Consider the following 13,528-nt stretch of genomic DNA (forward strand, 5'->3'; position numbering starts at 1 on the left):
CAATTGCATTTGCTTTTGTGGAAAATTAGTCCTGAAAACAAATAATTTATACACCAAACACACTATAAAAACACATATGGATCATGCATAATGTGTTTACCAAGTTGATTTGTGAGGCAGAAAACACACCATGCCCATGTTTATTTCAACACTGGAGATGCAGAATCAAACATGTAAACACATTTGAATTTCGGAGTCAGTCAGTGTCCTGCAACATGTTGTTGTTGGCAGTGCATGAAGTGCTGCCAGTCTCAGACCGTCCCGTCACAAGGGGGCTTGTTTGGGTTGTCGTCCCGTTTGCACTTCTCCCACAGAAAAGGCAGGGAGGCAACAGGCGGGGGCGGGGGTGGAAGCTAAGTATGGCATGTGCCAAAGCAGGAGGGGGGGCGGCTATTTTCTCCGAACTGAGCCTCACAAACAAGCGGAGGGGTGTGCCTCGGACTGTGCCTCAGATGGTTTGTCGGGGATCGGGTGTCCATCCCCGGGGGTATAAAAGCTCGGGGCTTTCTCACGGCCGGGCAGATTAAAATAAACGAAGCGAGACAGTTACACGCTGTAGCAGTCTGTTAAAAAGACACAAAGGAAGAGAGTCAACACCTAATCCGGGTGATTAGGGACCTTCAGGATTCAGAGAACCTAAACCGAGAAAGAAGCCCCGCAAAATGGATATCCAGACGGGCCAAGTGGTGCGCCCTCCCAGCCCCATGGAGAGCCTGGAGAAGCAGCTGAGCTGTCCCATCTGCCTGGACATGTTCACCAAGCCGGTGGTCATCCTGCCCTGCCAGCACAACCTGTGCCGCGGCTGCGCCAGCGACCTCTACGACTCACGCAACCCCTACCACTACTCCGGCGGCATCTTCCGCTGCCCTACCTGCCGCTTTGAGGTGGTGCTGGACCGCCACGGTGTCTACGGGCTCCAGAGGAACCTGCTGGTGGAGAACATCATTGATATTTACAAGCAGCAGCAGGAGAAGCAGGGCGACAGCGGCGGGTCCCTTGATCCCCCACTGAAGGACAAGGACACCAAAGCACCCAAGTGCAAGGATCATGAGGACGAGCGCATCAACATCTACTGCATCACCTGCCAGACGCCAACCTGCTCCATGTGCAAAGTGTTCGGCCAGCACAAGGACTGCGAGGTTTCCCCGCTGGAGACGGTCTACCAGAGCCAGAAGGCCGAGCTGCGCAACGCCGTGGACATGCTGGCCGCCGGGAACAGCTGCATCCAGGCCATCATGGCCCAGATGGAGGACACGTGCAAGATCGTCCAAGAGAACGGCGACCTGCAGAAGCGGCGCCTCGGAGAGAGCTTCGACCTGCTCTACGCCATCCTGGAGGAGCGCAAGGCCCAGCTGGTGGAGCAGATCTCGCAAGAGGAGGAGGAGAAGGTGGCCACGCTCCGCTCCCTGGCCGACCAGTACAAGCAGCAGCTGCAGACCAGCAACGAGCTGAAGGAGAAGGTGTCGCAGAGCATGGAGAAGAGCGGCGTGGCCGAGTTCCTGCTCGGCTCCAAGGATCTCATCAATCAGGCCAAGGAGACGGCCAGAGGACCCCAGCTGCAGAGGCCCGAGCCGGGCTTCGAGAGCATGGACCACCTCACCCTGGACACAGAGGACGTGGAGGCCCTGCTCAGTCAGATGGACTTTGGACTGAATGATGATGGCGGAGAGGAGGATGCGGTGACAGAGGAAGAGGAAGAAGAGGAGGAGTAATTGTTCTGGCGTTACTTTGGGAGATAAGGGCTTTGACGCAAGTTTGGGACATTTCTGAGTGAAGACGATGAGATAATAGAGAAAGGTTGAGGAAGACGCTGCTTTATGAGAAAGTCAGGTATTCAAGGAAAAGTGGAGCCGTGCAATTCTTTTTGAACGTTTGTTTTTTTACACGTACAAAATGAAACATTTTGTATTGACTTGCTTCTTTTTTATACTTTTGTATTTTCCTCGACATTTATATTGTACTGTATCCTTTTGATATCTCTTGAAGTTGATATCACAAAGTAAAAAAAAAAAAACGTTTACACTTGAATGCTTTTCACACGCATCCTTCAAGTCTAGACGAGACAAAAAACCAACAAAAAAAAAAAAACAAAGTATATTTATTGTGTTCAAAATGTCTCTCTTTGTCCAACTGAAAACTTGAAATGCAAATGATGCACTTGATCGTTTCAGACACTGTTGTTACTTTCGAATGTCCTTGAGGGTGTGAATAAAGTTGAATTCAGATATGATTTGTGTCTTTTCTTTGGAGTCATGATTCGGAGAGCGGCATTACGCACCACCAGGCGAGACGAAGTTAGGTAACAGGTAACATCATGTGCTGTGAAACCACTGATGGATCACGATATAAATATATTTTTACATCATCATTTCTCTCGTCTCACAGCTGATCTTCTCCGGGAGTTTCCCACCTTGAAACACACTGAGGGCGCTTCATTTAGCCGTGCAACATTTTCCTATATTTACATGGGTCATGAAAATGCCTCATAGCCTTACTTAGTCTTCTGTCTGGTGAAAATAGAGGCTATTTTTACCAGGATGAATGGGCGAGGTGGTGAGAGGACTGGAATAGCTGCGTTGAGGAGGATGGGAGGGGGGTTCGTGTTTCCGAGCCTGACCCTGCACACCGTCCCAGCTGCCCTGAGGTATTCTGGGAGCGCTGCCGGCTGAGGGTCGGGCCCAGCGCCGTTATCGGGCCTCTTCATGAATGGAAAGACGCCCGGCCGAAGCGAAGCACTTTGCCCAAATCGGTGCGGGCGACCTCGCTGACCTGCTCTATTTCCACCGCATCATGTCATCGTCACACAAAGAGCAGGCCGACCTTAAACTGTAAATGAAAAGCTCACCGAGCCGCCTCACTCGTCACCTGGATCTATTTCTGTCGCACAAGAGCACCGATAGAGGAGCTTTGGTTCAACAGAGAGACACAAATATTCATGATAAATATCACCTTAACCTTCAAACGAGGGAGGGCCGCCAACTGAAGGGGGCAAATAAAACCTCACAACAATCATTTTCTACGTTTAGAAAATTGAGCCACACTGTTTTTTGTAGAAACTGTGTCTAGAAAAATCTGAAAACTTCAGATATTTTAATTCCAATAATCAAAACAGCCATAAATCAACGACATTTTGGCCTTTTCTCAAGTTAAATTCATCATTCGCAGTCTCGAAAATACAAAGTGGTTTAGTTACTGACCATTTTTCCCGACATTTCCATTAAATCCCGTGATTTTGCTGAATCTGATCAGTCTTTGTGTGAGAGTGGGTGTTACTTTTTTAAATCGTTCAAATCTCATGTTTTAATTGAACTCTTCAGGCCAGCTGTTCCAAATACTTCACAATCTGTTTTCTCACTGAGGACTTTGTTTCAAATAAAAAAAAAAAACACTTCGTTTTAGTTTTAATACTCAACAGGAATAAAATCAACAAAAACTTGCTTTGTGTTTTTTCCAGTGTAGTGAATAACATGAAAAAAAAAATCAAAAAAAAAATCCGATTTGACACTTTGGGCCATCTGTATTATCGACAAACTGACTGGTAAAATTTGAGGAAATAAATTTATTCCCAATGTGTGAATGAAATGCTGTGCTATTTCAAAATATAATTTACCATCCTTATGACTCTAAAAAACAAAAAAAGAACAGGTGAGCAGATATTGTGAAAGAGAAAAAAGACGACTGGTTGCTTTATAGGATCAAACAAGGATGGAGAAAATATCAGGCGCTCTTGGAAACAGGAAAAACATTTAGTATTTAGTATTTAAAACAAATAGGTGATGCAGACAGTCTAAATATCAGGAAATGTGATGACAAAAAGGGAAATATTTTTAAAAAAAACAACATCTGAATGGCTAAATCACTAATAAAGCCAAAATGTTTCAACCACCTGTTTCAGTCCCGTGTAGGCTCTCTCTCTTTTTATTCTCAAACCCATATTTTCCGTTTATGACACTTGTGTAGCCTATGTATTTTTCTGTGTAGTCTCTTGTGTTTTTTGTTTGTTTGTTCTATTTACTTGACACATGATGTTCTCTGGGTCATGTGATATCCTCCTGTTGGTTGTATGCAACAACAGGTGAGGCTCTTGTCAAAACATGTTGACTTTTTTAATGATTTACCTACTAAAATTTTTTATTACTTTACACCAAGTCTCTTTCACACAAGTGATGGTTTATTATTTGGATTATTATTTGCCCCGGGAGCACCTACAGACTCCACCTCCCTCCTCCCTTGTTCATAATTATGGCATTAAATTGCTGCCTTTAACTCTTTTTCTTATTGCGACCTTCACTGACAAACCAGCTCCTGTTTTGTAAGTGCAGTTAATATAACGTGCGGTGTCGTAAACTGAGATTGTTCATCTCTGTGAGGCTGCTTGGTGAAATGAAGGTGAACTTGCAACTCTAAAAATAAAAGGTGCGAGGAGAGGAAATGAGATCCAGGCAGGGAGAAATATTTTTTAATGAAATGCTGTGAAACAAAGGAAAGAGGAGTCCGCCCGCCCCCCGTCCCGCCCGGTGTGGGAGCGACCTTGCCCCCCATCACACTTGCAGCAGCTGACTGCACTCAGAAAGCCACGTGGTCACTGTGAAGAGGCCGGGCGCTGATAAACCCGACAGGCTGTCAGCTCGGCTTCACACACACTCACTCTGCAGATACTGGAGCTCTCACACACACACAGGCACGCAGACACAGAGATATGCTGCCTTCACTCAGAGGCTAAATCTGACTTGTTTTCCAAATTTTGTTAATTTCTTATCACTTCATGTGTGTTGTGACTGTTTGTACAACTGCATTTTGGAGTTTCAGTGCAGACCATGTTGCCCAAAGCCTCCTCGTCTGCGCTCCCTCCTGGCTGCCGTCCATTTTTTCTGGTTTCTGCTCTTCTCGGTGCAACGTGAGACTCTCCACGCGACAAATAAGTGTCACATGGAGGGAGACGGTGGGAAAAAAAAACAAAACAAAAAAAACACTTGACACCCGATCTGAATGCTCAGACTGAGTTTCATTTCTAGAAATCTGAGTCACATTTCGAAACCACCCATGAGCGTAATTTAAATCGGATCCGATCGCACGTGTCTTTTTGCTGGATTTGGTATGCAAACAAAACAGATCCGACACACACACCGTCAGACGAGGCGGGGCAGAAAAAGCAGCGGAAAAGCTGGCAGTTGTATTGTTTTTCATGCAGAAACAAAAAAAAAATTCAGATCATGACACTACCGAACACGCTAAGACAAAAGATCACACACCCAAATATTCTGTTTTCTATACAGCAATGCATTTTAAGTTAAGTTGCACGTTAAAATGGGAATTAAAATGGGAATTTCCCAGTTTGGGATCAATAAAGTAAATCTATCTATCTATCTATCAGTATATATCTCTGTTAAATGACCTGTGGAATAGTGTAATTATCATATTTACATGAACAAATGAGAGAGCAAGATAGAGAAAATTGCTTCGCTCTATTTGCTCTGGAGGAACAGCGCCCTCTTCCTGTTTTTTTTTTTTTTTTTTGGTGGTAAAGCAATCCACTTACATAACATTACGTAGCTAATATTTAACCGTGACCTTTTCCTAACCTCAACCAAGCGGTTTTAGTGTCTGACGAAGCAAACGGAGTAAACAGAGATGACTAAAGCTGACGCAGGCTCCACCACATTGGCTGTAAGTCTAAATGTTAACATGCAAAGTGTTTTTGCTTCAGAAACGTTGAGGTTTCACCGTATTTGTTGGTTTGCAGAGACGTAAAAACATATTCCACCGAGGCGACTGGGCTCTGTGGCTCTCTGTCTCTGTAGTTTACAGTGCCAGAGTTCACTGGAGTGAAATGAAAGCCACAGTACTGTAGGTGGACATGGCTGCCTGTCTGAATTTAGCTCAGCGGCCCACACAGCTGTTTTAAAGCAGACAGACAGCATACACACACACACACACACACACTGCAGACACAGACAGGTGGCAGACACACTCAGTACTGTACCAACGTGCAGACTCACACACACGTAGACATGCGGCACACATGCATATGCACACACACTAAGTGCAACCAAACTTAGCATATACAGATTAAAATAAGGAGCTGGACTTTTCTTTGATTTCATAGAAGTAAACATGTAAGTAAGCATGAAACACTGATTTAAACCACACACACACTGAGAGAGAGGGGGGATTTATTTCGGTGTTATCACACACACATGCACACGCACCATACATGGATGTGGCAGGTACAGGCCCAGCAGGTGAGCTAGATTGAATTCTCTGTGATGGCTGCAGCTCACCTCGGTGCGTGCAGCCTTTCTGTGGCGGCGTGGCTCGGATGTCAATGTCAGATATATATATTAGCGCTCGGGGGTCGGGGGGGTCGCGGTCTCACATTCTAACAAACGTGTACGAGGTGGTGAGCGCACGGGACGCAGCGCCACTTCACAATGTGCCTCTGTCAATCTAAAGACATGTTACGAAAAGGTAAATAAGGAGAGCAGGCTGTTCTCCTTGTGTCGCAAGAAACACAAAAATACACAAAAATACAGGGTGTCCATAAAGTCTCTGACAGTGGATGTTTTCCATACTTAACCCTGTAGTTTCGCTGAGTTTTCGTATCCGATTTTGTTTCAATAAACCACGATACACCCTGTGCCTTTTCTTGAGGACGAGCCATTTTTTAGGGGTCTGTTTAACAGAATCTATTTCATCAACAGGGTACGTGAAATACACAAATGCAACGTGATTAAAAACTTTGATAACCACTGAGTACACAGAACAAATCTGATTGACGGATCTCATCAGTTGCTTTTGTAACAGATCTTTTAAATTGTAAAGAGACTTTGTGGACGCCCTGTATTATCGAGGGGTTCAGGACGTCTTCAAGGACCCAGTCTGTAAAAGTGGCATTTATTCTGTTATTATTGCATTCCATGCTAACACTTCACTATATCAAGCAGTTTATTAAAACATGCTCACAGTTAAATGCTAAAGTGTTAACATGGAGCCCTTTCTATCACTCTGATATGTGGCTGCCCATTGATCTGAACCCCAAACAGTCCCAAAATGTCCTGTTGGACTAAAAGCCCATTATTCCAACAGCCAGTTATCCTGAAAAACAAACATCCATTGCTCTGAAGGCCCGGGAGGCCGAAAAATTTGAATTTGGTTAAGTTTGGTGTAGTGTATGCAGGGGTTTCTTTAAGTTAGGGGTTAGAATAATGAGGTGGAAAAATGCAAAACTCAGCATCCACAGCAGCAGGCACTGAACTCCAGTAAGTACAGAGTGTGTATTTTCAGAGGAATGGGGGTTTATTTTCAGGATATCAGACTGTTGGACCAATGAGCTTTCTGCACAATAAGACATTTTTCAGACTACTGGAGTTTCATAATAATGGGCCGTTGGACCATTGGCATGTCAACCTCCTGAGGCGTATGCCAAAGTGTTAGCATGAAGGTCTGTTGCTTGGAAAACGTCATCAAAGATCCAAGCTGGAAGTGAAAATACCATTTTGTGTTCTGATTGAAGGTGAGTAGTTCAACTATTTGCAGTTTAAAAAAAAAAAAAAGACTAGTAAAGAAAGTGTCAACGTCCTGGCTTTTTACAGGCCTGATTTGACTATTTGAGTTCAGCCATATCCTAACAAAGTACACATTGTAGTTTGTTACCCTGCTGCATGAAGAGCAAAAATCATTGCACTCAACCAAAGTTGACGGGTGCAAACTAGAGTGAGGATACCCGACCCAGGACCTTCAGGACCTGTCGGGACATGAGGAGTTGGGACGAGTTTGGACAAATATTTACAAGTTATGTTCAGGTTCAGGTCGGGTTCGCTCTCATCAGTGTTATTTCAGTGAAAAATGATGAATATGGCGGCTACTTTGGGTGTACATGTAACCTAGAGATGGAGGACAAGCAAAATCTGGGGCTCGGAACGGATCCGGACAAAAATATGCACTCTAGAGCAAACAACTAACCAAAGAGTCCAACAGAATCTCCATCACAATATTTTAATCCAGTTTGTTCAGTGTCACCTTTCACAACACACTAATGTAACACACTGATGTAACTGTGACTGTTGAACATATAACCATGAATGCACTCACTCACCTCTAGAGAGAATACATAACCCAGCGTTCACAGGCCAGCTCCTGCCGTAAAACCAAAGTACTGCTAGTCCTGTACAAGAGCACTTAAAGTCACTAATAATATATTTACAGTTTGAACTAGGCTGAACTAGACAGTATGCAGCTGAAGATTAATAAATTAGAAATACTTCAATATTCTGATGCTTAGAGCAGGTGGGAAACTGCAAAATGCATTATAAACTTTTGCTGTAACTTGTGCTCTCAGTCTCTGGCACTTCAAAACAAGAAATGGACATAAAAATAGGCTCGGAGAGGCAGAGACTGAGTTACAAACGTGTTGCAACCTGGTAGCTGCCTGCCTTACCGAGACTATTTTTATGTCTGTTTCTTGAGACTTACAGCTTACTGGTTACTGAAGCTATTTCCTCTCTGTTTTTGTACATTACATCCCACCTGCTCTGTTTCATGTATTTATAATTTTAGGGCCATTGTACTGGGCCTAACATTATTAATTGTATTATTTATTTATTTTTAAATGTATTAATTATTTTATTTATTTATTTTTAAATGTATTTTTTGTTTTATTTATTTATTTTTAAATAAACTTTTTATTTTATTTATTTGTTTACTTAGGTTTTTGGCAGAACCTGGTTCTTTGTTCCTTGACCAAAAAAAAAAAAAAAGAAAAGAAAAAATATTTTTCCAGTTTTTTTCTTGTAAATTTGTGGCTATAATCTTGTTTTCTCAAGTTTTTTCATAATGTTTTTTTTTTAATATATATTTTTTTTCTCCCTAAAATGGCCCTAATATGCTATCGTATGTACTTCTACCCATTGAGAACCCACTTTTTCATCTGTCTTTGAAAAGACAGCACGTGATGTAAGGCCTTGATTGTTTAAAAAATTGAATTAAACTCTGGATTTTGTCGATTTTGGACTCATTCAGCCTTCATTTGACGATTTTGTCTCGCAAATACACACATACATCATGTGGAAATACATCTTGCCACCATCACCACCAGCCGATACTGACAACCTGACTTAATAATAATTTCAGATTCTACACTTTTGAAGCTCCTGTGCCTTTTCAGTGTGATTTCAGGGGAGCAAAGCGGCTGTGGTGAATGTGGGTCAGGCAGTGTCCGGTTCAGACAGCACAGCCATGTTCTGACACAGAGAGACAGAGAGTCAGGTGCTGACCACTGACCAGCCAACCTTTACCTCCCGTTTCTAATCTCAGCGTGCTAAAACAGACCGGCTGTCCTCTGCAGGCTTTACTGGATCTCTTACAAGGGCGACCGTCAGCGCAGGTAGAGGGCAGCGGCGGGGCTGCAGCTTTCTAAGTGTGGCGGCTGTTTTGCTTTGCCTTAATAAGAGCAACAGGCAGGACTTCCCCTGGCCGAGGCCCAGCCGGCCGCCGGCCAGCGCCTGCAGGCTAAATTTAGAGCTGTGATTCAGCCGGGCCTGAGCCAGTGAAGGGCAAACTGCCTGCTCACCGCCCGCCGGCAGCTAATGTACACACGTGCGCGCACATGCACCCGCACGGATGTATTACCAGGCTTGTGAGGCCCGTCCACCGGCTGCATTCACTCCTTCACATCTAATCCTAAACAACACTGCATGCCTGCGTGACGTTTTCAACTTGTTGGCTAATTCGCCGGATCATAACATACAGCACACTGCAAAAAATAAGCCGTTTAGTCTCTTCTTCCGTGTTAAAATCTTGTTTTTCTGCAGTTGTATCCAGTGTAGTTTCAGGGTTTTTTTCTGGAAACAAGGCAGGACAAAAGAGTTTAAGGTGTTGTTCACTGCAAAAATACACATATTAACTAATTTAGTCTCATATTTAGTGTACAAATCTTGTTTTTCCACAAATGAGTTAAAAATCTGACAGTGGGATGAGATAATCCCACTTGTCTGCAGTGCAGTTTCACTTATTTCAGGATTTTTTCTCATGATTGTGGTGAAAAGCTTTTTTGAGGTTTTGAGCAGTCCGTCCCCGTGTTAGAGCCCACCTGAACTTCCTGTTTTGAAACAGAAAAATGTCAAATTTGTGAATCGAGACACCATCTGAATATCGTTTGTGTTTTAAAAAGGTAAGGATCATAAAAATCTTGTCCCACTGGGGGATTTTCCCTGTCTCACTGTCTTTAAGAGGACATTCCCATTAGTACAGAAATAGAGGAACACACACACACACACACACACACACACACACACACTGACACACACACACACACCCAAATGAGCACACAGTCATGGATGCATGAATACAGATACACACTCTCACACACACAAATGCAGATAAAAGTTCACACACACACATACACACAATATATATGCACACACTCATTATGGACTCATTATGCACAGTTAAGCGCACACACACACACACACACACACACACACACACACACACATTGGTCTTGTGGGGACAAAGCATTAACTTACATTCATTACAGCCTCTGAAGCCTTTCCCTAATCTGAGACATAACCGATTTATTCCTAATCCTAATCATAACCCAAACTTTAACATAACCCTAATCTAACCCCAGTCTAATCCTAATCTTAACCAATAAATTAAAATTAGCCAGTTAACTTGGTGAGGACCAACCAAAATGTCCTCAGTCTTTTGAACTGTGGTTTCTCAAAAGTTAGTCCTCACATGTAAACTGTTGCTAAACAAGGCCCTCCCATCCCCCAACCACACACACACACACACACACACACACGCACACAAACACACACACACACACACACACACACACACAGGGAGAGTCATGGGGCCAGGAATGGGGTCGAGGCTGCAGACTCTCCAGCTGACCAACTGACCAAACAGCAGCTGAAGTCGACACACACACACACACACACACACACACACACACACACACACACACACATACACACACACACACACACACACACACACACACACACACTGCTCGTGTGTGCTACATGCAGTGTGTGTTTGTGTGTTTATGAGTATGACTGTTATATAAGCAGTACCACTGTTCAAAATGTCAGTGTTGCATGGGCGGGTACTCGTGTTACTGCAGCTGAGTAGCTTTTTTGTACTTGTACTTTTGTAAAGTCAGTAATTTGACTTTTACCTCAGTCCATTTTTAAATCAGATCCATTACAGAGAAACAAATGATCAATGACAGACTGTGGTGCCTTTCACAATAAAAGCTCAAGTCAGTAAAGACGAGAAGAGGAACCTGCTTCTACTTTGTTGGTTCTCCTTTTTGTCATTTTCACAATAAAAGCTGCACCATAAAAAATGCAGTGAGGACCATTTAGACTCATTTAGAAAAAAAATTCGGGTACGTTTGGACAATGAGAACCATGTAGACTCAACAATCCTATGATGTGCTTATTCCACATGTGCCACTTGAGTCTACAGGGTCCTCACTTCAGTTTTAGCATAATGCCCCTTTAAAAGCATGCAGTGTGCAGCGTGTTCTCTCCTCCTTTTCTAAGTGCATGGAAAAGATCACAGCTTTTACTGCACTACTTCTACTTCTACTGCAGTCAGATACCAGCAGAGGAACAGTACTTCTACTTCTACTGCAGTCAGATACCAGCAGAGAGACAGTACTTCTACTTCTACTGCAGTCACATACCAGCAGAGGAACAGTACTTCTACTTCTACTGCAGTCAAATACCAGCAGAGGAACAGTACTTCTACTTCTACTGCAGTCACATACCAGCAGAGGAACAGTACTTCTACTTCTACTGCAGTCACATACCAGCAGAGGAACAGTACTTCTACTTCTACTGCAGTCACATACCAGCAGAGGAACAGTACTTCTACTGGAGGAGCAGTTTGAATTGGCCACAAGGGGGCGTGGTAACAAGTGGGCCTTTGCACAAACGCCCATAACTTCGTTTAGTTCCAACCTCGGGGGCTTTCCCACGGGACTGTGAATCTTTTGAGGAACTGTTTGCATTGCAGCTTCAGGGGCCGGGGGTCAAAATGTAGTTTCAGGTTTTGTAAAGGAGCCCGAGGAGACTCTGAGCCTGACAGGAGAAATAATATTTATCATTAACAGAGATGGTGATGGTGAAAACAGTCCAGGAGAGGTATATGGTGTAATAGGGACTCAGGCTTGTTTGGCAGGTAGAACTGCATGAGACACACACACACACACACACACACACACACACACACACACACACGGCGTACGGCTTCATCAATAAAACAAGGAAACACTGGTATCGATTTAGGAACAGTTTAGGATGACAGGAGGACGTTTCTCTTTGTTTCATAGCATTAACAGTAAAGTGAGGCTTTGCTTTCACATAAATTAGAAGTATTACCTAATGTCACAGCAAACACACACACACACACACACACACACACACACAGATGAGAGAGCAATTTGTGCAGCAGCAACTCCCATCCTCCTGGTTTCAGACAAACTCAAACAAACTGGACACAGTTACATATTTAATCCGGTTTCGGAGGTCGTACAATACAAATTACATTTAGTTAATATTTCACATGACGGATTTCAATTCTTAGCAAACAACCTGAACGTTGTTTTCTTTGTCTTTGTGTGTAAATATGTATTGGAAAAAAGTACTTAAGTCGAGGCAACATTATTTTACTGATGTATTACTTAAGTAGAAGTATTGCAGTAGCTCATTTACTGTAAAATGTATTCAAAGTTAAAGCTACTTTTTAGAAACAGTAACTTTGAACAAGAGCACAGATTCTCAAACTCGATCCTTTTATCTGGAAATTTGGAAATTGGGAAAACATGCAGCTGACTTGTCAGCATTTTTGAGACCTCCAGATCCAAAAACAGATCCAGCGAGGGAGAAATGTCACGTGACACCACAGTGTTGTTATGTACAGGACCACTAGAGGGCGCTTGACTTTAAAAAGTAACTGTAGGTCGTAATTTGCTGCTGTACAAACGCTGTATGGGGCTGTTTTTTTGCGAAAGGACAGTTTCAAATCTGATAAACAAGATTTTCCTAATTCCTTCAAAATAACTGGTGACATTCATATGTGAAAAAGGAAATTTTCTCACCTTGCACAACCTGAACGTTATTGGTGTAGTTTAGAAAAAAAACAAAACAATGGCTAATGGCTAAGTGGTTTGCCACCCCGTCCTGTTGTGGTTGTGGTGATTCTCCTCATCTTTATCCTTTTGTCATCGTTTTTTTTTTTTTACGTCTCAGCAGCAGCTAGAACGACGATGACGATGATCTTTTAATTTTCAGAGTCAGAATCAGAATCAGAAATACTTCATTGATCCCTGAGGGGAAATTGGGAATTTCTAATGATCCAGTGGGAAATTTAGCGGAAAGCGGCAGCAGAATTTTAGTGGATCCAGTTCTATTTAAGACAAAACAATCACAGATTAAAGCAGCTTTAAAGTTTTAAACGCCAGCTTAAATCACAGACTGAGACAAGGGATGGATTTTTTTCCCCGACTGAGAAACGG

At 43.2% G+C, this 13,528-nt stretch overlaps 1 protein-coding gene across 1 annotated transcript; it reads left to right on the forward strand.

The window, feature by feature from the left end:
• Positions 1-591: 591 nt before the first annotated feature.
• LOC115369694 (E3 ubiquitin-protein ligase TRIM63) lies at positions 592-1,712 on the forward strand. The gene has a single exon (XM_074933727.1). It carries the CDS (start codon positions 663-665, stop codon positions 1,710-1,712), a length of 1,050 nt encoding a protein of 349 aa, XP_074789828.1. The 5' UTR covers positions 592-662.
• The last annotated feature ends 11,816 nt before the right edge of the window (positions 1,713-13,528 follow it).

This window comes from Myripristis murdjan, chromosome 2, assembly GCF_902150065.1.
Source record: "Myripristis murdjan chromosome 2, fMyrMur1.1, whole genome shotgun sequence".
NCBI lineage: Eukaryota > Metazoa > Chordata > Actinopteri > Holocentriformes > Holocentridae > Myripristis > Myripristis murdjan.